Source organism: Equus caballus, chromosome 24 (assembly GCF_041296265.1).
Source record: "Equus caballus isolate H_3958 breed thoroughbred chromosome 24, TB-T2T, whole genome shotgun sequence".
NCBI lineage: Eukaryota > Metazoa > Chordata > Mammalia > Perissodactyla > Equidae > Equus > Equus caballus.
In genome coordinates, this window is record NC_091707.1 from 20,755,384 (window position 1) to 20,781,511 (window position 26,128).

Genomic DNA, 26,128 nt, shown 5'->3' on the forward strand with positions numbered 1-26,128 from the left:
AATTTGATTTTTTGACAAGTATAATAACTACGCTTGGTAGTATTTCTACAATTAAGATAAACCTTTTAAAATGTTATCCCATATTCATGACTAATCAAATGAATCTCACCATTTTCTCAACTGATTACCTGATTTCTGTATCTATCCTGTATAACCTTTCAAACTAACAAAGGAAAGCAAAACACTGGGTTAAAAGATTAAAGCCTGAAATTTTCTTTTTTATATTTGTATGAAAAAGCTAATATTTCATTTTTAACTTTAATTAAATTTCTAAAAATATTAATATCTAAACCACTGCTTTACTAATGTTTGCATTGTTTCAAGTCTTTCATTCTTCCTGAGTGACTCATTTTGAAGAGTTCCTGATTTTTCTTATTTGACCCAAAATGAAAATATCTTTAATAGGAAAGTTTATCCTATTTATTTCTGTTATAACAGCCATTGGCCTTAATTCTGTCATCTTATTGTGCTTTTAGATCATAAGAAAAAGACCTTGTTCCTTAAAGAACAAGTGTTGTCACTGTTTTGATGTATGTTTTAAACAACATACATTTGAATATGCCTCCTGGTACAAGTATTTGTACAAGTATTTCAAGTATCTGTTTAGAGTAGATGTCAAGAAGAGAAATTGCTGAGTATGTGCACTTTATTTTTAATAAGTACTTGTGAACCAGTCTTCCAAAGCAGTTGTACTAAATAACACTCCACTATCATTGACCTCATTAGATATCATCAAACGTTTTAATGTCTGCAAATCTGATAGGTGAAACCAGGTATCTCATTGGTTTACTCTGCATTCCCCTGCACTCCTGAGGTCAGGTATCTTGTTATGTTAATGACCCCTTGTCTTTCCCTTCCTGCAAACTGCCTTATCTTTTGCCCATTTTTATTGCTCTTTTATTAATATGCAAGAATTATTATATCTTTCTTTATTATACATTCTGAATACCAATCCCCTGCTCATTCTGTCATTGTCTTTTAACTTTGTTAGTGTCTTTTATCACATAGAAATTTTTTATTTTTATGTAGTCCATTGATCAATTTGTCTTTTCTTGCACCACACTGATATAATTATTGCATTTTGGTAATGTTTAAAAATTTGAGGGATGATGAAAATGTCCTGGAATTAGAAGCTGGTGATGGTTACACCACCTAAAAACCACTGAATTGTACACTTTAAAATGGTGAATTTTATGATATGTGAATTATATCTTAATAACAAAAGTAAGAAAATAAACACTTTGACATCTAATAGTATGAATCTCCCTAATATTCTTTTAAAAAACCTTTTATTTTAAATCTCTATTTAAAATCACTTATTAATCTGTTAATGTAGTGAATCATATTGACAGATTTTTCCAAAGCTAAAGCATCACTGCATTCCTTGGGAAAACCAAGGTTAGTCATAATACGTTATTCTTTTAATGTTACGGTGCCAAGTTTGGTTTGCAAATGACTTATTTAGGATTTTTACATCCATGTTCATTCTTGAGACTAACATATAATTTTTCTTTTCTTTCACTATTCTTGTCCTTGCTATCTAATGGATTAGGCATATACACTTTTCTGGCTAGTGTTCAATTTTTTTCTATTCCCTGGAATTGTTTATATAAAAAGATTATTTAGGGGCCGGCCCGGTGGCGCAGCAGTGAAGTTCGCACGTTCTCGGCGGCCGGGGGTTCACCGGTTCAGATCCCGGGTGCGGACATGGCACAGCTTGGCATGCCATGCAGTGGTAGGCGTCCCACACCCAAAGCAGAGGGAGATGGGCGCGGATGTTAGCTCAGGGCCAGGCTTCCTCAGCAAAAAAGCGGAGGACTGACAGTAGTTAGCTCAGGGCTAATCTTCCTCAAAAAAAAAAAGAAAGAAAAAAAGATTATTTAATTCAGTGGTTCTGAACTTGGGGCAATTTTATCTCTTGGGGGACATTTGAAAATGTCTGGGGATAGTTTTGATTGTCATAACTTGGGGGTGAGGAGCTACTGTCCTCTACTGGGTCACAAGATGACCCCACAACAAAGAATTATCTGGTCCAAAATGTCAATAGTGTCACAGTTGAGAAACTCTGATCTAATCCTTAAAAGTTTGGTAGAATTCACTTGAAAAACTGAGTCTGGTGTGTTCTGAAGAGTGTGTGTGTGGCAGAGGAAGAAGGGAAGGAAGTAAGTGAGGAAAGAGGGAAATAGGTGATTACATTTCAGTTTCTTCTAAGTTATTGATCTATTCACGTTTTTCTTTGTCAGTCTATTCAGCAACTTATATTGTCCTAGAAAACTGTCTATCTCACCTAAATTTTCAAATTTATTGGTATAAAGTCTTACATAGTATTCTCTTAGGACTTTGAAAAGATTTCTTCCATATGTGTAGCAAAATGAACTTTTTCCTCTTTTTATTCTTTTCTTTTGGGGGGTGCTTCTCTTTTTTTCTTTATACTTGCTGAAATTTTATTGATATTTAGAAGTTACTATCTTTTGGCTATATTGATTAACCCAACTTTTTATTTCATTAATTTATGCTTTTCTCTCTCTTAATTTCTACTTTGTCTGCATTTATTATTTTGTTCTTTTCATATTTTGAGTTGAGCTTTTCATAAAGTTCAGCTAACTTTAATTTTATTAGAAAATACTATTAGAATATTCACAATATTCTAACCAAATGAATATATATTAAATATATTTATAATATAATATTGATAATATATAGATATGTAGATATAATGTATATAACATATATAATTAGAAAATTATATTTGTCTTCAAATATAAATTTCTCTCTGAGGACCAATTTGGCTACAATCCACAGGTTTTGATTTATAGCATTCTTTTAAATATTTTTTAAATTCTATTTTGATTTCTTCTATAACCCAAAAGTAATTTGAAAGTATGTGAATTTCTTTTTCCTCAGCCATAGTTTTTTGAGGAGAGGCTATCTTATTGTTTAATTTCTATTTTTTTACATTGTGGTAAGTGAAGATAGCAACTTTTTAGAATTGGTTGAGATACTTTTTTTATTCTAGTAAATGATCAATTTTGGGGAATACAGCAAATAAAAATTTAACTGAATTCTGTGTATGTTTGGCAAAAAGTTTACTAATTGTGTTATTCAGATTCTCTACATCCTTACTTATTTTTCATCTACTTGATTTGTTTCTCGGGCAGAAACTGCCAGTTTTCTATCCCATCCAAAATCTACTTTCCCTTTGTTTTCTGACTTTTAAAACAAAAAAACTATATTTCCCTCTATTTCTCAACCTCTCCACAGTTAGAGGCAGCCATGTAACTAAGTTCCAGCTGATGAATCATTATCATAAATTGTTTAAGGAGTTTCCAGGAAAGATCCTCTAAAATGAGGCTGACTCAGCTAGCCTTCCTCCTTTTCTTTTTTCATGCAGGGAAGGCAGATATGATGGAAAAGTTGCAATGGTTAACCTCCAACCATTAGGTGACCTTGAGGTGAAAGTTTAGCATTAAGATAGCAGGAAAAGAAAGCATAGATGGCATCTGAGAAATAATGACACTGTGGAGATGGTGCTGTCAACCCTGATAAGTGAACCTGAGTCACATACTTTAGAGTTTCATGGCAAGTAAGAGAAAAATAAGTGTTTATCTTGTTTAAGATGCTATTATTTCATTGCTTCAGTTTTGTATTGTTTCACTTGTAGCCAAACTCAATCCCCAAACTGAGGGTCAGTACTTTTCTTGAGAGAGCTATCCTGTTTTAACTGTGGATTCAATCGATTCTTTGGAATTCTATCAATTTTTGCTTTATATATTTTGAAACTGTATAATTTGGTGCATCATGGTTCTTATGACTTCTTGGTGAATTATTCTTTTAAAATTATTTTTTTCTTAAAGATTGGCACCCAAGCTAACCTCTGTTGCCAATCTTTTTCTTTTTTTTTTTTCTTCTTCTCCCCAAAACCCCCCCAGTACATAGTTGTATATCCTAGTTGTGAGTGCCTCTGGTTGTGCTATGTGGGACGCCGCCTCAGCATGGCCTGATGAGCGGTGCATGCCCGCGCCCAGGATCCGAATTGGTGAAACCCTGGGCTGCCAAAGCGGAGTGCACGAACTTAACCACTCGGCCACGGGGCCAGCTCTTGAAATTATTCTTTTGAAAAACATAAAATATTTTCCCTATTAATATTATCCTATTAATGTTATCCCTATTAACATTTTTTATATTGAACTCTGTTTTATATGGTATTGTTCTATCTGTTTTGTTTTTGTTTGCATTTGTCTGATACATATTTCCCATCCTTTTATTTTCAGCCTTCATTTGTCCAGTTGTTTCAGCTGTTCTAATAGTATATATCTATATGTTGTTTATATATCCCACAGAAGCATCTCTGTCACATTTTTATGATTACTGACTGATTTGTTCACAATTATTTCTGGTATCTTATTTGTTTTCTATTTATAATGCTTTCTTACTGTTTTATTCCCTGCCCCATCCAATTCCTGCTTTTTCTTGGACTAAGTTTTCTTTGTTTCATCTTTTTTTTCCTACCGTTTTAAAACTTAACATTAAATTCTCTTCCGTTGATTATCCTTAAATGTTCAACATACATGCATAAATTTACATTTTTCCAACAATTTAGAGAGTTAATCAGTATTCATATCTTCTCCCTACCTCCACCCCCAAGTGAAAAAGTACTTGAGTAAACTTTTGTTTCCCTCATTTATCTTCCCACCTTCATCCCACGTTGATACCATCTGGAATTTTAGTATCAGATTTTAAAATTTTTATAATTAATACATATTTAGAATTAATAAGTTTCACTAGTTACTTTGGTCTCCACTACCCCATAGCTGTATTAATTGTGAATTAATAGGAAGCAATTATATTTTTCATTGAGAAATTTTCCCTCTGGACTATTTTCAGGAAGAATGGGGGAAGACAGAGATCTGCCACAGCAGAAGCTAGCTTTCAGGGTGGTATGCTCATTGTTCTTCATGAGCATCATGAACCCCCAGAGTTCCATCTCTCTCTCTAACCCAAGCTCCTATACTCACTGCTTCCACCTGGAGACAGTCATCCAGTTGCTGATGCCTGGCCAAAGGTAGAGTAGACATGAGATGAATAGGTGTTAACTAAACTAACTCCCACTGAAGTAATCCAAACAATTACTCTATTCACAGTCCCTGCAATGAGTATTCTTCTATGCACGTCCTGGACCACAATTTCCCTCTTCAATCCAATCTTGTTTTCCTCCTTTAGAAATGTCTCACAGTTTTTGGTCTACTGGGTACAGGGATTGGTATGTTAAAATATCTTTTCTATCATTTTTAGAAGTAAATGAGAAAGCTACGGTATGCTCAGGCTGCCATACTGAAACTCTTTTAAGTTTTTTTAGGTCCTGTGGTTGTACTGACGGCTGATTTAACATATCTCTCTCTCCCTCTCTCTCTCTCTCTCTCTCTCTCTCTCTCTCTCACACACACACACACACACAAACCCATGTCCTAAATGCGGTACATTCAATACCTCATTTAATGCAAGAAAGTATTTAATTTATACTATTAAAAGAGAAATACCTACCTGTGTATCATTTTCTTTTTGTCTGAAGTCAATATTGGCAAGCTTTGACTGCTTCACAGAACTTTCTTCCTTTTTATCTAGGTTATTAAATTATATAACTTCAAATCAATTCCAGAGACAGAATCAAATGTCATGACCCAATATTTAACTTAACCTTGTAATTTAAAAAATCAAGTCATATGAGTATTTAATTTAAAACACAGAATTATGAAATTGTTACATAACTCTTAATTCCTTACTATACAGTAGTTATTACAATAACTATGATGTAAAATGAAAACCAGCTGACAAAAATACATCTTTATAATGGGAAACCAAAGAAGACAGAGTGGTGCTATTAACGACTAGGGGGAAAAACCAGCCAATGTAGTTACTCTAATACAATGTCGTTAATCTAATCTGCAGATTCACTGAATGAGACATGATTCAAATATCTCAGTGACTAAATCACAAATATCATTAACACAAGTCTCCTACCCACTTTAATCACACTGACAATAAAACTTCTCAAATGAAAAATATATTATTATTCATCCTCCTCTGACAACTGTGTAACCAGACCACAACACTTTTTAATACCATGTGAGTAATTTCTCTCTTAAAGAGAAAGAACTTAAATATAGAAGGCATATCTTGTTTGCTCTCACAAAGAATCACTTTCCCCAATCTATAGTTCTTCAGTATAGTTTGTTCTTGTCTACACCAAATAATAATTAAAATTGCTTCTTTCTATTTCTTCTTCTATGTGTTTGCAAAGAAAACCAAGTTTTTGAATAATAAACAGATACTGTACCTATAACTTTTGGTTCTGAAGAGTGCATTTTTATTGGTCTGACCAATTTCTGAGATTCATATGGAAGAAATAATTGACTTTTTTGAGGGGCTTTATTCAATGTAAGTATATGTTGTTCATCTTTTTCAAAAATTCTAAAGAGAAGAGTGAATTACATTAAATATTAGCTAAGTAAAAAATGTATTTTAAAGCTAGAAGAAATATTTAGTTAATATATAGTTAAAACTCCTCCTTTTGCCGATAATGAAACTGAGTTTGAAAGAATTTAACAGATCTTCCCAATATTATTAAATTACTTAACTAGTGTCACAGCTAAGACACACTTTTCCTGATTAAGCCCAGTGCTCTTCTCAGTATACTGCACTCTCATTTTTAAAATATAATCATTTTAAAAGATGTTCTAAATATGTCAAAAACATTTTAAACCAAAACTTTATCCATAAATAGCATACCTTAGATTTCGGAGTACTTCCAACTTTAAAAAGATTTATTCAACTAGCATGAACATAGAAATCATTAAAGCAATACTACAATCATAAATGGGTCTTTTAAGTTTTTTACTGGAAGAATAATTTCATTAAATTCTTTCTAAATTAAAGGAATAATTTTAATTATTCATAGTTAAATAATTTAAATAATGATATTATTTGATAATAACTATCAAAATACATACTAAGTAAAAATGACTAGTTATATAAATTCCTCTCAATATACAGAATTTTTGTAATGTTAAAAAGTTGTCAACAAAGTGAAATTCTGTACATTTACCTATTTTTCTAATCAATTTCATTGCAAAATTAAAGACATCTTATCATGGATGTGAGAAGTGGGAGTGGGGGAATCAAGAAAATAACAGATCCAAGGAAGTGGGATCAGGGAAATTAACTTGGGAGAGTATGTTGAAAAATGAGGATAAGAGCAATGGAGCCTAAGGAGAGGAATTTAAGAAGAATGAAAAAGGGTATAGGCAGAAGGAAAAAAAGTAGAAAGTTTATCAGAAACAACAGCGATACATCTATTTTTCTGTCACACAGTAACAGTCAAAATCAACCTTTTTAAAAAAAAATGTCTCCACCACTGATGTCTATTTCATCATCATTAGGATGAAAGACAAAGAAACATATGATGCCACAGATTCAGGAGCATTTTGTCTCATTCACTCTCTGAGGCAAAGGAAGAACTGGTCAAGCTGGTGACAGGGTGATCAAAAGGTAAACACATGGCTGTTCTTACCATTGTTCTCTTATTTTACTCCTATTGGTGACCCATCATGGAAAACTGAATGAGATGTACAACCGACAGGTTACAGAACAGCAAGTGTGCTGCTGCTACCCTATTTCTCTCTATACATTACGCTTGGCCTCATTAAATAACAAGCAGATTTGAATATTAGTCCATAATACTTAAAGGTATAAATTAATCTTTTTCTTAAGAAATAAATAGAAAGTAGCCTGCACAAAAAATGTATATTGATGCTGTGTAAATATTAGTGGCTTGGGTTAGAATAGAGAATCAAAGTTTTAGATGCAGAATACCTGTTCACATAAAATCCCATTTTAAAGTTTACCTATACCTTTCTTTCAATTCCTTTTTCTTTTCTATATTTTTATTTTTTTCTTCCAAAGTTTCTGAGAGATTCTTAGTTTCATAAAGTCTTGCAATCTGCTAAAAAGAAAAATGACAAAGCAAAACAAAGTAATTATCTGCAAAGCATTAAGGAATATATGCTTTATCTTAACTAATGAATATGATTTTTTCTATATAATCACTAGGTTTATATTTCTGGTAGTATTAGCTAGCTTTCAGCGAAAGTTGCTAAAATTAACAATAAATTAACAATTAACAGAGTCAAAATTAACAATAAGTCATACTCCTTTAACTTTTCCTTACAACACCACTAGCAAACCTAGATTTCAATGAATTTCCATCCTCTTTTTTAAACACAATAGAAGCCAAGTAGCATTGATTTCCTACATAGAGACCTAGTTACCATATATTTTAAAGGAAGTATAATTTCTTCTCATTACTAAAATGCTATTACTGTTGTTTGGAACCTCACACCAATGATGATGAATATATCATCTTTAACACAATTTTCAAAAAATTTAGAAAATTAGCTATTGTTTTTTCCTCAAAATTCGGAAGTGACTTTGATGGGTTCTCATACCTGTCAATGAAAGCTACATTTCAATAGATGAACTAAAAATATATTCAAGAAAATATCATGTAGTATCAATCTTAAAGGCTATATTAGTTCTAGCCTAGTTGTATAAAGATTAAAGTCATAACGTTTCAAGATTAAGTTCTTGAAACCATTTACAGTCTTGTTCTCTTTCATGACAACACTGTTGTAGCTTTTTAAATGCCTTTAAATTCCTATTATTAAGCAACATGCTGTTCTTTCCTCATCTTCTTTCCTTGGCCCCCAAATAAAGTTAAACTATTCCCCAAAACTCAAGAGTTGAGTATACCCAATAGCTAAGACACATTTTGGCTCCAAAGGTAATCTGACACAAATAAATTATCATAAGCTTTCCTCCATATCCAGGCTGTTTAGAATAGCCCTTCTCAGACAGTCAACTAACATATCATTACACTTACACATTAATACAAATACTAGAAACATGTAACAATATATATACCTGGTTTAAATAATTAATTTCTATTTCCATTTCATCTACTTCTTTCTTCAATTCAGATGAACTTTTGGAAAAATTGTTGGCAAGTTTAAGAATATCTTGTGTTTTATATCTCAAATTAACACTTTTATGTTAAGGAACTTTGTTCCACAAGTAAATTTTACATTTATAGTATATATACTTTATCAGAAATAATATTATGAAACATTATTTATATGTTTTCCACATAAGCAATAAGCAATAATAACAACAGTATCTGAAAACAGAAGTAAAGCTAATATAAACATATGGCAAACTGACAAAGACAATCTGTTGTTTATGTATGTTATATATTGAGCTTAAAAATAACATTTCATCTGAAATATTTGTTTGGATTTTTTCTTTCAGTTAAATATTTTCATAGGGTAGTTTTTTGCTATTATTAGTCATTTGGTATGACTAATAATACATAATCAATTCAGGTCCAAATTTAACTCCTTGTGTTTCCATCATTTATTTGTTCCAAAATCAACATAAAAAGTCCACCCAATTTCCCTTTTCTTGCTGTGTAAGATTATTCAGGGCACCCTGCAGAACTCAGAAGACAGCTAGATCTTCCATCTGGACTTTCTGCTTAAAGTGGATTTATACTGAACTTCAAGTAGAGAATTTCTCAGCTGTTAACAGACATCCTGCATGGTTATTAGCTACTACAATTTCCCAGGTTACTCTACAATCCATTTAGGAGAACTTGAAAATGAATAGGTTACTGAACTATTTCTAGTGATACTGGTAGTGATCTTCTAGTGGAAAATCTCCAGACAAAACCTATCAGACCTTTCCTATTCTGCCTCACAAAGTGATTTATATGCTAGGACATAAAATTTCAGATGAACATTATTTATAATGCTATGTTGTTATCAAAAGTATCAATTTAAATTTTTATACATAGACATTTAAATTCTAATCTTCGATTCTATCTCCCTCACTTCCTCTTGTTTGTCATACAATCCTACATCTCATCCCATCCTACATCCAACTCCCTAAACCCCTGCTGTACCTTCAGCATCTACCAGCCTCTACCCCTTTTCACTGAGAAGTTAAAATACAGGTGGGCAGCAAATGAACAACTAAGAACAGAATAAGCTAAAACCCAAACATCGAGAGAGCAAGCAGCAAAGGAGCTAAAAGGATGATTTAGGATGAAGCAGAATGAAGCAAGGTAGAATGCAGGGATAAAGAAGATTTAGTGCAATCTGTGGAGTTATAATCTGATAGGAGAGCATATGAAGGATTGTGGCGGTTGCAAGAGGATTAAAGTTCCAAGTTCATCATGAGGGAAGATCTTCTTGACAAAGAGACAAGACTAAGACCAATTAAGAATTGCTTAAGCATCTAATACAATGCCACTGTATTAGAATTACTTGTTTACATGTCTGTCTCCTCTACTAAACTGTGAGCTCCTTGCAAGAAAGCTCTGTATCTTCTCAAGTATTGCCTGGCACGAAGTAGGTACCCAATGAATTTCTATAGATGAATGAATAATTGTGACTCACCTCACCACCTTCCATCCTAACAAGTAATGATCAATTGATTTAATTGGTACTCTTTCTTTGGTAAGACAGAGCAAGATGACTTTTTCATTGGTTTGGTTGCTAAGACATGCCACTTAAAGGCAGATCCATATACCACTTTACCTCATTAAAATTGCTTTGTTTCTGATCACATGCACATATATGAAAACTAATTCCAGATGATCTTTAAAGTAACCTCTAAAAGTTTTGAATTAAAAAACAAATCCATGTGATTCTCACCAGGGAAACACAATAACACAATACAGAAATAATACTTATCTAATAAAAATTTTAAGTAGAAATACTATTGTGGATACATATGTAATGTCCATTTAGTACGTGATGGAAAGGGAGCAGGAACTGAAAAAAAAAATTATATTTTAGACTGATTTATTATATTCTTTTCATTACAAAAATGCCATAATTAAAATAATATATAACAAAAATGTTAATACCTAGAAATTCCATAAAAATAGTTTCATTCATTTTTAGTTGTTCAGTACATGCCAACACTCTGTTTTGAATTTCTTCATGTTCTCTTTTCTTCTCATAATATTCATGTGAAAAGGGTGTTTCTGAGTATTTTAGTTGGTATTGCTTCAAAACATCTTTATACTGACATATATAACCATGGTACATTTTTCTGTTAAAATTAAAATAAATGATGAACTATAAGAAGAGTATATTTAAAACTTTCTAAACAGCACTTGTTAAAGTTTACTAAATTAAGCATAAAAGACAAGTCAAATATCTACTTATCCCTGCTTCCCTCAATACTGTCTGCCCTTCAGATTTTCCTTAACTCCATCACACTTTTCAACTCTCTACTGTTTTTATTCACTATCTCAGTTATTCACTCTTTAATCCTCTTCATTTAACTTCCACTCCCACCACTCTAGTGAAACTATCTTTCCTAAGGTCACCTATGATCTAATTTGTCCAATTCAGTGATCTCTTGTTAGTTCTCATCCTAACTGACACTGCAGAACCTGGTTCTTTTCATCACTTCTTGAATTTCTATCTTCCCTGAGTTCTGAGTCTCTACTCTCCCCAGATCAGCAACCTCTGTAACTATGCTTCTTAAATCTCCTTCAATTTTCTACGCTAAAATTATCACATGAAGTCATGTTCTGTGTGTTAGAACTCTGAGTTCACAATCATTCTTGTACACCCCGTAAGTATTTTATGAAGAAAACTTCAGCACTGTTTGGAGGAACTCCTCCAGTTCAACTCACGTAGAGGTGAGTGGTCGTCTACTTAGGCACAAGTCTTGAGTGGGATGGTTAATTTTTTCTTTTGCAAAAAGATATTAATTCTTCCTTCTCATTTGACCTTTGCTTGATCTACGATAGGGGTCAGTTACGATAACCTAAGGGCCAGATCTAACCTGCCACCTGTTTCTGTATGGCCCATGAGCTAAGAATGGTTTTTACAGTTTTAAATGATTGAAAAAACCAAAAGAAGAAGATTTCACGACACATTAAAATTACATGAAATTCAAACTGTAATGTCCATAAATAAAGTTTTAATGGAACAGTCATTCACTTATGTATTGTCTAAAGTTGCTCTTGCAACACAATAGCAGAGTTGAATAGTTACAACAGAGACTGTATAGTCCACAGAGCCTAAAATATTTAGTATCTGACCTGTTATAAAAGTTTGCCAATTCTGGTCTACAACACTAAAAATGTTCAAGCCAGGTTCACCATAGAAAACATTTTCTTGGATCCTCTTTTTACCCAATTCTTATCAAATACTTAGTTTCAAGAAATAATATTCATAGAAATTTTTCTAATAATATACAGCCCTTATGTTCCTCAAAATTTTATAAATTTTCTAAATCAAGCCATACTATATAGAGGAATTTCCTAAAAGATACTGTAATGATTATCTCATTAGCAGACGAGAAAAGAAAAAGAAGTATTAATAAACTGCCTGAAGAGGGAGAAGAAAAGTAAGAATAACAACCTTATATTGGTCAGCAGGTCTGAATCTTAAGAATGTTTTAATTTTTTTGTTGTTGTTGTTAAGATTGGCACCTGGGCTAACAACTGTTGCCAATCTTTTTTTTTTTTCCTGCTTTATCTCCCCAAACCACCCCCGTACACAGTTGTATATCTTAGTTGCAGGTCCTTCTAGTTGTGGGATGTGGGACGCCGCCTCAACGTGGCCTGACGAGTGGTGCCGTGTCCACACCCAGGATCCAAACCCTGGGCCGCCACACGAACTTAACCACTCGGCCACAGAGCCGGCCCCAGAATGTTTTAATTTCTTAATATTACTAAACTCTGTCCCCTTTAGCAAGATAAGGCAGTTGAGCCCAAAACAAGCTCCTATTCCTCTAATGTATATTTGCTAATTAAGCCCCCACCTCTTGAAGAAATGGTCCTGGGAGGAGGGATATAAATATAAGAAAACTAAGTCTGGGTCACCAGTTCCAGATGAGATTAGCATACCACATCTATCCTGTTCCTATTGTATATTCACGCCCTCTCTTCTAAGATACTCTGTACACGAACTTTGGCAGATCCCAGCATAGCCAAGTCATGAACCACTATTATCTCATCTGTGGCCAGCAATACTAGTCTTTGCAAATGCCTGCGACAGGAAGGGGAGATTAGCAAAAACAAGTAGCTGGTACTTCTACCTCCTTCATTACTTATAATAGCAACAAATGGACACTTTTCCTTTTATAAATGCCTGGTATTCATCATCAAGTCAATCAACTGATACATGGCTAATTTAAAAAAGAAAGATATAGCTGTTTTCACCTTAATACCTCTGGCTAAGTCATCCACAAAAACATTATCAGAGAGGTAGTATTTGGACTGGTTTGCTTGAGTCCTTCATAGAAGCATTTTTTAAACAATATTTTATAGCCATGGCTTGCATTGAGAGACGTTATAAGAAGCAGTAATATATATTGTGTTTATTTGGGGGAGGCCACTGCAGATATTCACTACCACATTGCCTAAGTTCCCCTTTGTGAGGAACTCATGGGAGAAATTTCTTTCAAGTCTCAGTACCAGGAAAAACCTCTGCTTATCTTAAGCAATTGAACTGTTTTTTACACGAATACTCTGAATCTCAAACCTATCACATTTCCACAATGCCTTGTCTACTACGAGGAATTTTAAAGCCTAATTTGTGCCTATGTCCAACAAATGTGCAAGACCATACAGTATGAATTTCTATCCTAAGCAAAGGCTTCATCTTCCTATATTATCCTTACTTCCCTGTAGCTTTGATTTTTATATCTAGTTTTCTGCTAACACTACGGTATTATTTATACAAATCATCTCGAATCCTTTTTTTGGATTGGAACAGGGTCTATAATGACAAAGTAACAGTCTCCTTCACTAATTCCACCCTCTGCCTATTCCTTGGATGATTATATACTCTAGCTTCTACTTCTTTTTGCTCTATACATTTCCCTTGGAAGTTCATCTATTTCTATGATTTCAAATGCCAATGAAGCCCAAATCTATACCTTCAGTCCCTACCTTCTCTTAAGACCCATCTTTGAATATAAAGAGAATTGCATTCTAAGTTTTGTGTGTGTGTTTTTAATTAAAATATAAAAATAGAAGTGATGTCAGCAAAATGGCAGAATAAAACATTGCTTGTGCATATCAGTCCATCAACAATAATAATGTGGCCTCCATCCAGGGACAAAAGGTTGTGGGAGCTTTGGGATCCAGGTAGGAGACTGTGAAACCCTGGTACAGTCCCAGACTGAGGAGAGCCATTTTGAGAAGGCAAGCTCGCATCCTGGTGGCTAACTCACTGACTACGGTCCTGGCTAGAGACCTAGAAACAGCTCTGTATCCCAGAGAACTCAGCTACAGTCCCATTTGGCTTTGGTCTGTCACTAGCACCATACATCAAGGGACCTGGGAGGAGTCATACCCACCCATGTGTCAGGTAATAAGCATACAGACCCTAGTCCTGGCTGCAGACCCTGAAGTGGCCCACGAACTGACTCCAGCCCCTTGTGGCCACAGTCTGGGAGCCCCTAGAGGTGAGCCTGCAAACTCATCAGACTGTAGATTCTGAAAGGGTCCTGTAACTGGGCTCCAGCCCAACCCAGCCACAGTTACTGGAGTCTTGCTGGCATAGGGACCCAGCAGGAGACACTCCTGCCTCTGCCCCTGAAAATCCTAAAAAGGCCTATACTTGGTTCCAGCCCCTAACAGTTATGGTTTGTCAGCAGTACTGAGGGTTCAGGGTTCCAGCAGGAGATACTACCATCTGCACCCCCACAGATCCTGCAGGATCCTATCCTTGGCTCTAGGCCCCTCACTGCTGAGGGCCCCCAGCAGACCCTCTGGTCCAAGGACCTTGAAGGAGATACTCCTATATCTACCCCTGGAGATCTCAAAAAGGCCCTATTTTTGGCTCCAGCCCCTCCAGCTGCTGTTAGGGATCAGCCCAGCCTGCCCAGGGACCTGGTGGGAGATATTCTTATCTGTGCCTCCAGAGCCAGGACTGCAGGCCTCAATCTTGATTGTGGAACTTGAAACAGCCCTCAGGCTCAATTCAAGCCCCTCTCAGCCACAGTCCAGGGCCAGTGCTGACCACCCATGGACCCATCCAGTGACCAGGCAGAAGCCCCTCCAGGGACCCGATGGGAGCCACACCTGTCCACACACTTGGTAAGAGGCCTGTTAACTGAGGACTCAACTATGGAACCCTTGTCTGCTTGTCCCAGTGCTATCCTACTAACCAAGGTACTAGACACAGTCTCATCTACCCAGGGACCAGACAGGATTCATACCTGCCTGAGCCGCTGGTTACAAGCACACGAACTGTGGATCCCACTGCAGACCCAGCAACAGCCTCAAAACCAGCTTCAACCTAGCATGACGGCAATTCGAGAGGTAATTCCACCAGCCCAGGAAACCAACAGGAGAAGGTCTTTACCTGCCAAAATCAGTCTTTAAAGACTGGAAGAGGTGTTTGTTCATTCAAGTGCACAGACATCAATGCAAGTCTACACAGATCATGAAGAATCAGGCAAACAGGACAGCATCAAAGAAAAGTAATAGTTTCAGTAACTGACCACAAAGAAATGGAGCTCTACAATTTGCCTTAGAAAGAATTCAAAATAATCATCTTAAAGAAACTCAATAAAAGGAAGACAACTCAGACAACTAAAGAAAATCAGGAAAACAATGCATGAACAAGATGAGAAGTTTAATTAAAAAAAAAAAGAAACCATAGAAAAGAACCAAACAGAAATCCTGGAGCTGAAGAATACAATGATAGAACTGAAAAATTCAATAAAAAGCATCAACAACAGACTTGATTATGCAAAAGACAGATGCAGTAAACTCAAATACAGTTCATTTGAAATTAGCCAGTTGGAGGAACAAAAAGAAAAAGAATGAAAAAGAGTGAAGAAAATCTCCATGAATTCTGGAACATTGCTACATGAGTGAACATTCACATCATGGAAGTCCCAGAAGGAGAAGAGTGAGAGAAAGAGGCAGAAAACTTATTTAAAGAATAATAGCTGAAAACTTCCCAAATCTTGGGAAAGAGATGGGCATCCAGGTACAGAAAGCTCTAATGACTCCACGCAAGATCAACCCAAAGATTACTCCAAGACACATTATAATCCAAATGTTAAAAGTCGAAGATGAAGAGAAAATTTTGAGCACCAAGAGAAAAATGACTCATCACAATAAGGGAACACCCATAACATTATCAGATTTCCCTGCAGAAACCTTGCAGGCCAGGAGAGAACAGGATCATACATTCAAAGTGCTTAAAGAAAAAACTGCCAACCAAGAATACTATACCCAGCAAAACTGTCCTTGAGAGATAAGGACATTCCCAGACAAAAGCTAAGGGAGCTCATCACCACTAGATCTGCCTCAAAAGAAATATTAAAGGGAGTTTTTCAATTTGAAAGGAAAGAATGCTAAGTAACAACACAAAAACATATAAAAGTAAACAATTCAATGGTAAAGGTGAATATATAGTCAAATCCAGAATACCATAATACTGTAATGATACTGTGTTATTCACTTTTATCTTTAATATAAAAGTTTAAAAACAATAATATAAAAAATGATAGATGTAAACCACTTTTATCTCTAGTATTAAAGTATAAAAACAATAATATAAAGAATAACTATAGCAACAATAATTTTTTAATGGATGCACAATATAAAAAGATGCAAAGTATGACATCAACAGCATACAAGGTAGGGTGAGGAGAAATAAAAGTGTAGAGTTTTTATATGCAATTGAAGGTAAGCTGTTATCAGCTTAAAACAGTCTGTTACATCTGTACAATATTATATGTAAGCCTCATGGTAACTATGAAAAAAAAACCTATAGTAGATCCACAAAAGATGAAGAGAAAGGAATCAAAGCATAGCACTACAAAAAATAAGTCTCAAAGGAAGACAGCAACAGAGAAAGAAAGGAACTAAAAAAGAAAATGAGAAAACAACTAAAATGGCAATAATAAGTCCTTAGCTATCAATGATTACTTTAAATGTAAACAGACTAAATTCAAAAGACATAGAGTGGCTGAATGGATTAAAAAAACAAAATCCAACAATATGCTGCTTACAAGAAATTCACTTTAGCTTTAAGGATACACATTGGCTGAATATGATGGGATGGAAAAAGAAGTTCCATGCAAATGGTAACAAAAAGAGAGCAGAAGTGGTTATACTTATATCAGATAAAAGAGCCTTTCAGTCAAAATCAGTCACAAGAGACCAAGAAGGTCACTATATAATGATAAAGAGGTCAAATCACTGAGAGGATATAACAATTGCAAATATATATGTACCAAACACTGGAGAACCTAAATATTTTAAGCAAATATTAACAGAATTGAAGGGAGAAATAGAAGACAATACAATAATGGTAGAGGACTTCAATACCCTACTTTCAACATGGGAAAGATCATCCAGACAGAAATTAATAAGGAAATAATTAACTGGAATAACACTATAAACCAATGGACTTAAGAGACATATACAGGACATTCCATCTAACAACGGCAGTATACACATTCTTCTAAAGTACACATGGAATATTCTCCAGGATAGATCATATATTGGGCAACAGATCAAGGCTTAACTAATTTATGAAGATTGAAATTATAGTAAGATCTGTTCTGGCCACAATGATATAAAACTAGAAATTTATAGCAGGAGGAAAATGGAAAATCTCACAAATACATAGGAATTAAACAACACATTACTGAATAACATTGCATCAAAGGAGAAATCAAAACATATCTTGAGACAAATGAAAATGAAAACACAATATACCAAAACTTATGGGATGCAGCAAAAGAAGTTCTGAGAGGGAGATTTATAGCAATAAATGCCTACATTAAAAAAAAAAGAAAGATCTCAAATAAACAACTTAATTTTACACCTCAAGGAATTAGAAAAAGAACAATGTAAGCTGAAAATTAGCAGAAGGAAAGAAATAACAAAGATTACAGTAGAAATAAATATAGAGACAAGAAAGACAATAGAAACAACAATTAATGAAATAAAGAGTTGGGTTTTTTTAAAGATAAATAAAATTTGTAAACCGTTAGCTCAACTAACCAAGGAAAAAAAAGAGGATTCAAAAAAATTATAAATGAAAGAGGAAATATTACAACTGATACCACAGAAATACAAAGGATCATAAGAGGTTAGTTACTATGAACAATCATGACTGCAAATTAGATAACCTAGAAGAAATGGATAAATTTCTAGAAATATACAACCTACTAAGACTGAATCATGAAGAAATAGAAAATCTGAAAAGATCAATTACTAGTAAGAAGATTGCAGCAGTAATTAAAAAACTCTTAACAAAGAAAAGCCCAGGACCAGATGGTTTCACTAATAAATTGTACCAAACATTTAAAGAAGAATTAATACGGATTCTTCCCAAATTCTCCCAAAAAACTGAAGAGGAAGGAACACTTTTCAACTCATTTTACGAGGCCAGCATTACCCTGACATCAAAGTCAGATAAGGACACTAGAGAAAAGAAAAGTCAGAAAAGGACGCTAAGAAAAGAAAACTACAGACCAATATCCCTGATGAATATAGATGCAAAAATTCTCAACAAAATACTAGCAAACAGAATTCAACAGCACATTAAAAGGCTCATACACCATAACCAAGTTGGATTTATCCTTGGAGTGCAAGGATGGTTCAACATACACAAATCAATAAACACGATATACCACACTAACAGAATGAAGGATAAAAATGATATGATCCTCTCAATAGATGTAGAAAAAGCATTTGGCAAAATTCGACACCCTTTCATGATAAAAATTCTCAACAAATTGGGTATAGAAAGAACATACCTCAATGTAATAAAGGCCATATATGACAAGCCCACAACTAACATCCTACTCAATGATGAAAAGCTGAAAACTTTTCCTCTACAATCAGGAAAGACAAGGGTTCCACTCTCACTACTCCTATGCAACATAGTACTAAAAGTCTTAGTTAGAGCAATTAGGCAGGAAAAAGGAATAAAAGGCATCCAAATTAAAAAAAGAAGTAAAATGGTGTCTGTTTGCAAACGACATAATCTTATATATAGAAAACTCTAGGATTTCACCAAAAAACTATTAGAACTAATCAACAAATTCACTAAAGTTTTAGGATACAAAACCAACATACAAAAATCAGGTGCATTTCTATACACTAACAATGAACCATCTGAAAAAGAAATAAAGAAAACAATCCCATTTACAATAGCAGCAAAAACAATAAAATATTTAGGAATGAATTTAAGGAACTCATACAATCCAATAGCAAAAAGATAATAATCTAAGTTTAAATGGACAGAGGACCTGAATAGACCTTTTCCCAAAGAAGACATACAGATGGTCAAAAATCAAGTGAAAAGATGCTCAACATCACTAATCATCAGAGATATGCAAGTCAAAATCACAATGAGTTATCACCTCACACCTGCTAGAACGGCTGTTATCAAAAAGACAAAAGATAAGTGTTGGCAAGGATGTGGAGAAAAGAGAACCGTTGTGCACTGGTGGTAGGAATGTAAATTTGTACAGCCACTACAGAAAACAGTATGGAAATATCTCAAAAAATTAAAAATAGAATGACCATATGATCCATCAATCTCATTTCTGGGCATATATTCGAAGGAAATCACATCACAATCTCAAAGAGATATTTGCTCCCCCATGTTCATTGAAGCATTATTAACAATAGCCAAGACATGGAAACAATCTAAGTGCCCAACAACAAATGAATGGATAATGAAAATGTGGTGTAAATATAAACAATGGAATATGAGTCACAAAAAAAGAATGAAATCCTACCATTTGTGACAACATGGATGGATCTTGAGAGTATTATGCTAAGTGAATAAGTCAGACAGAGAAAGATAAATACCATATGATCTCACTTACATGTAAAATCTAAAAAAAACCAATTTCATGGAAATAGAGAGTAGAACAGTGGTTGCCAGGGGCTGGGGAGTGGAGGAAAGAGGAGATGTTGATCAAAGGCCACAAACTTCCAGTTATAAAGTGAATAAGTTCTGGGGATCTAATATACAGCATGGTGAATATAATATCGTATCATATACTTGAAAGTTGCTAAGAGGCTAAACCTTAAATGTTCTCACTACAAAAAAAATAGAAGTTATGTGAGGTGATAGATGTGTTACTTAACCCTTATTGTGGTAATAATTTCACAATATATACACGTATCAAATCATCCTGTTGTACACCAAACTTAAACACTGTTATTTGCCAATTATATCTCAATAAAGCTGGGGGGAAAGTAGTAAAAAATAAATAAATAAAAATACAATAAAAAATAAAAGTAGATACTGCTCTTGTCCAATTATGTTAAAAATAAAAACATTTCAATTTTTTAAATTAAGTGAAATTATAATGTTATATTATGTGTTCAAAGTCCTTCCCCTTCTTTCATTATATTCACTTGTTTATTTTATATTCGTTTATATATTTATTCATTATATTATGTTTATTCCCCAAGACCAGGTGATTTTACACATAATAAAACAAACCAAAGATAGGTATTTCTCCATCAGGATATAATACCTCACTAAATTTGCACTCTGAAAAACAGAAGTTTAATATAAAACAACCTTCAAAAGTCAATAATCAAAATTTTTCATAAGGTAATTCTACAGCTAATTGTTCCCCTAGAAGTTTGTCTATAACAATTAAGTCATGAAGACTATTAATTTAAGTACTCTGCTATAATAATTGCTACTAATAAACAGTTTCTATCTAAGGACATATCTAAACACATCCAGGGTTCGCTGGAGCTGTATAACAAATAAGTAGGCCTCCAACAGCACCCAAAGAGTCCAAAACACTTGGATTTACTTTAAAAAGCAAAAGCAAAAAACAAAAACACTCCCTCAGTGTACAAAATTTCTACATTTTTCAATTAACATTTTTATAAAGCATATCCTATTAATACTAACTTATAGAATTGATAAGTTTAAATTAATATATGTACTGTACTTGTCTTTTTCAACAGTTTCTTGATAAATAGTAAATTGGTCCTGCATATAGTCTTCATGTTTATGAAAAACATCACATGTTGGCTTCCAGCTACAGAAAAAAAAATATTGTAATTAGCATCTCAGAATGATAAACAAATTCTAAGAGATAAAAATGAATGTAACCATTTAAAGATAAACACATCTTTCTCTTCCTGGAGTAAACAAGCTTACATCAAGAAAAATATTCCCATCTCCCATCACTACCACTACCACCATTCACGCAATCATACATATGCTCAAATATCAATATCCATGAATTCTTGCATAAAACCTGCTTTGGAATCATGATTAGGAAAGAAATAAATGTGGCATGGCTGGACTGTGCATTGCTATGGCATTTCTAGACTATACTCTGCAACACTCCAACATCAGGCTTTCTTTCTCATCTTACTTCTAAGATCTTGGCTAAGAAATTCTTTTGGAGTAAGCATTCAAAGAGTTAGGATAAAGGTAAAGAGAGGCTTTTTTCTCCTTTGAAACTTAGAAAGTTAGGTTGTTATACCGTCCTGAACTAAAAGAAAGAAACTAGGCCAAAATGAATTATAAAATCAGATAGTAAAAATAAAACGAAGATTCATCTTATACATTTTTCATTTTATGACTCTAAGAATGTTACCAATGTAAGAAATCTAAAGTTAGCATACACCATGGCAGCTTCCATTCTAAATATTGTTCAAATATTTCCTCTAGCCCTTTCTAATCTTTTTAACTTTTTCAGATTCAAAAAGTATGCATGCCCATTTTGGAAGCACAGAAAAGTATACGTAAGAAAATAACTATCATCCATATTCTCAACACTAAACAATAATTACTATTGTTTTAATAAATTATTTCCAGATTTTACTATAAGTATATACTTTAACATCTTTGAGATCATATTCACATATAACAATATAGCCTCCTTTATCACTTGCTTTTAAATTATACACGTTTTCCTTGTCACTAAGAATTCATTGTAAAGGTTTTAATAAATACATTATGTTCCATAATTTATCTAACCATACTCATATTCTTGGCCTCTTTTTTGTTTTGCTGATTTTTGCTGAGGAAGATTCGCTTGAGCTAACATCTGTTGCCAGTCTTCCTTTTTGTATGTGAGCCCTTGCCACAGCATGGTTACTGACAGATGAGTGGCATAGGCCCACGCCTGGGAACCAGGCCTGGGCCGCCAAAGTGGAGTGCACCAAACTCAACCACTAGGCCACTGGGGCTGGCCCTATTCTTGGCCATTTTTGTTTAAACTAAGTTTCTCTATTGTAAACAGAACTTAAATATTTGTCTAATCTAATCGTTGCCTTAGAAAATATTCCCCAAAAATGGAATTGTAAGGTCAAAGGTTATACATACATATATTCCGAGTATTAAAAAATTCCATAAGTAATACATGTTCACTGAAAAGATATTCACTGTAAGCATTTTGATATACATATTTCTAGACTTTTTCTAATTATATATAAATATACAATTACTAAATTGGGCTCATACTATGAATGTTGTTTTATTGCTTTGTTCAATTTGTAATATATTGTTAACATCTTTCCATGTCAATAAATATAGACATATCATAATTTTATTGGCTGCCTACTGTTTATTCATACTGATACACCAAAATTCATTTAACCAATCACCTAATGTTGAACATTAGAGATGCTGCCAGTGTTTTCCTATCAGAAAAAAAAGGCTGAAATAAATACCTTATTGTACATTACATCTTTGAGAGAATGCCTAATTATTTCCTTAGGAAAAATTATCAGAAATGAAACCATTTAATCAAAAGTCATGCTTATTTTTTATAACTTTTTAAAAACTATACTGACATGTCATCCAAAAAGTCTACACCACTGTATATTCCTACAGCGTATGAGAGAGGTAATTTTCTTACTCCCTGGACAACACTGAGTATTATCTTAATTTAAATTTTTGCAAAACTTAAAGGCAAAAAAACAGCATTTTATTATTGCTTTAATTTGGGTGTCTGATTTTAAGATTGAGCATTGGTTTACATGTTTATTAGACATACATCTCTTCATTTTGGTATCTACCTGTTTACTGTCTTTGCTCATTTTTCTAATGGGGCTTTTGCTTTTTCTTATTAATTTCCACCAGTACTTTATATTTTTAAAAGTTAGCCCTTATTTGACATTTTTCCTACCTTATCATTTTGCCTTTTATATCATTTCGGGATGTTTTTCTGTTTAGTTTGTATATAGCCGTGTTTATCCAGTTTCCTATGTGGTTTCTACCTTTGGTGACATACTTAGGCCTTCTCCTCTCAAAAATTATATAGTCACCTATATTTTCCTCTAGTACTTTCATAAATCCATATTTCTCATTTAAATCTCTTAATCAGCATGCTGAAATCATGAACTAGAGTTATTCGTGGTATTAAAATGAACAGATCCTACTAACCGTCCTCAGAACCCAGCAGAGATTAAGCTTGTATAAAGTACAGTGCATTTGGACAAAGCAGGTTCTAAGTGGAAACCATCAGTACTTTTCCAGGACCCAATGCAGCTAATTGAGAGAAACCACTAGTAAAACCTACTACAATAAAATCTAAATGAAAATAAAAGGAAAAGTTCAACAATATATAGTTTTTTGTTGATCAGATTCCCAAAACATGCAAACATTGATAACTCCATTGTCGGCAAGGGTGTGAGGGAATAGGAACACACACTGTTGGTGGGACTATAAATTGGTATGCTCTTCTTGGAGAGCAGTTTGGCATTATCCATCAAATGTTTAAACGTGCATACTCTTTGATCTAGCAATTTCACTTCTAGGAGTTCATTCTGTAGCAACAGGTCTATAAATGTGGAAGGATTACCTGTACATGTTGCTTATAACAGGGAAAAACTGGAAACAACCTAAATGTCTGTTAATAAGAGCAAAGTTAAATAACTTACGATACATCAACAGAATAAAATACTATGGAGCTGTTAAAAGAGAATGAAATCTATACATAATCATTATACATGCAGTATCATTTACATTGTATATTGTTAAATTAAAAAAACAATTTGAAGAATAAGTATGGTATGATCCCACTTTGGTAAAAAGGAAAGATAGCTATGTAAATAGATGTGTATATAAGTATATGTAATAATGGTGTTGAATATTCATTGAAAAAGTTCTGAAACGGTACAACCATTAAGAGTGATCACCTCTAAGGAAGAAGACAGGGTGGGGATGGGGATTGCAGTCAGGGAAAAGCTTTTTACTCCATATATTTGTATAGTTTTTAAACTTTTATACTAGGTATGTGCTACTTTTATAAAATTTTTAAACCAGTATAAAAAAGGTAATGGGGAAAAGCCAAAAAGGCTTACTAAAATTTAGAGTAAAAAAATATTTTGAAACAAGTATGATTCTAAAGTATAGTACTAAATACAAAGACAATGGTCCACATAAAATTAAGTATAGAAAACTGCCACGTTTTATTTTTCTAAGTATCTGTAATATACAATAAAGTTACATTAACAAGTCTTTGTTTCAAAATGTGTTTGTTTTATAACAGATTTAACCAGCAGAATCCAGAAGCTGAAGCCATGTTGAAAGAATTCGTAACATATTGAAAACTTTTATTTTGAAAAGCTACTAATTTTAGGTTAGATTCCCCAAACAAAAATAAGATCTTGAAAATACGAAGACAGAAATTATTTCAAATTTATCTATTTAGTAGGAATTTTATATACTGAGTCCAGATTATTCAAAATTATGTATTTAGACTAATTGGATCTGAATTAGATCATACAGTACTCACTTCTATCTTTCTTTTGAACCTCTCAGGATCCCTTTCCACAGTGGCACGTAACACGGCAACTGAAGATCTGATTCATCATTTTTCTAATACAAAATTCTACTTTAAAGCAACAGTGTCTTCAACTATAAACTCAGAAACCTTGAATAAAAGAATCTAGTGACAATTACCGAAAGCTCATTTCTTTCAAATACTTACTTACTACAGTTGTCTTTGATCTCCTTACTATGTTTACAGTAATGACCAATCTCTTCATCTGTTGTATTTATAGTTTCATGTATCTTACAAATAGTTGCTTTGTTTTCCTTAATATCTTCAACACATTCTGGAAAGAAGAAATATTTATTTTCTTCAGGTAGAAATCATAATTTGTAACTATGTAATATGTAATATACTTTGCCATTTCACTCATAATATTATTTTTCAGAATTATTATTCCTGAAAATGTGGCTTCCATCAATCCCGGCTCCTGACCTCTGGGGATTTCTAAAAAGATTTAAAATTTTTATTCAAATGTTTGAAATAATCTGCGTAATTTGAGAAAAATAACATTCTCAATTGCACTTAAGAGGTCATTTCTGCTTAAAGCAAAATTCTTCAACATAAAATAATTAAACGCTGAACACAAAAATTGATTATTGAAAAACTACAGATAGGGTAAATAGCTCATTATTAGTCACTGGATAGAACTGGCACAGAAGTTATAACACCAACGATAAGTTGCCCTAAACAAGGCAACTGCATATTATCTTATAGGCCATAAATAATTTAAAAACTAAAATATCTTTATCATGCAAAACTACTTACTATTAATTCGCTGAATCATATCTTCTTTAGTACTTATATCTTGCTCATACTGGAAAACTAAAATAATTCTTTTGTGACTTCATTGTTAAAATGTCAAGTGATAATACAAATAGTTATCTATTTCTTTATTTTCTTTTCATACCTACCAAATTCTAGCAAAAGTCTGTCCAAACTGACAAATAGGTTGTCATCCATCTTGGATACTATGTTTAAAAAAAAAAATTATAAGGAAGGATTTTCTGAAGTTGTACGCACAGCAGCTACTATTCACCACCCACCCTGTGAACCCGGTGCCGCTGCAAACGCACGTGGGCGGGGCCAGGAGGGGGGAGGGGAGAGGGGGAGGGGGACCAGGGGTACGGGGAGGGGGAGGGGGAGCGGCAGGGGGAGGGGGGAGCGGCAGGGGGAGGGGGGAGGGAAGGCGGGAGGGGGAGGGGCACCGGGAGGGGGAGGGGAGCCGGGAGGGGGAGGCCCTCCG

General features: G+C 33.8%; 1 protein-coding gene across 6 annotated transcripts in view; it reads right to left on the minus strand.

Annotated features, from left to right (window-relative positions):
- The window catches only part of C24H14orf39 (chromosome 24 C14orf39 homolog), a 44,837-nt gene that overhangs the window by 17,799 nt on the left and 910 nt on the right, over positions 1 to 26,128 (minus strand). For 2 of the 6 annotated variants that reach the window (XM_070249186.1, XM_023627842.2), the window contains exons 2-11: positions 25,797 to 25,853; positions 25,651 to 25,707; positions 25,042 to 25,168; positions 21,043 to 21,132; positions 10,982 to 11,169; positions 10,844 to 10,886; positions 8,977 to 9,097; positions 7,908 to 7,996; positions 6,335 to 6,468; positions 5,542 to 5,618 (exon numbers count right to left, since the gene is read on the minus strand). In XM_070249186.1, coding sequence (XP_070105287.1) covers positions 5,542 to 5,618; positions 6,335 to 6,468; positions 7,908 to 7,996; positions 8,977 to 9,097; positions 10,844 to 10,886; positions 10,982 to 11,169; positions 21,043 to 21,132; positions 25,042 to 25,168; positions 25,651 to 25,707; positions 25,797 to 25,845 — 975 coding nt within the window. In that variant the 5' untranslated portion in view covers positions 25,846 to 25,853. Of the gene's footprint in view, positions 1 to 5,541; positions 5,619 to 6,334; positions 6,469 to 7,907; positions 8,000 to 8,976; positions 9,098 to 10,843; positions 10,887 to 10,981; positions 11,170 to 21,042; positions 21,133 to 25,041; positions 25,169 to 25,650; positions 25,719 to 25,796; positions 25,854 to 26,128 lie in introns of all 6 variants that reach the window. The other 4 variants (XM_070249185.1, XM_023627841.2, XM_070249188.1 and 1 more) reach the window with 3 other exon arrangements.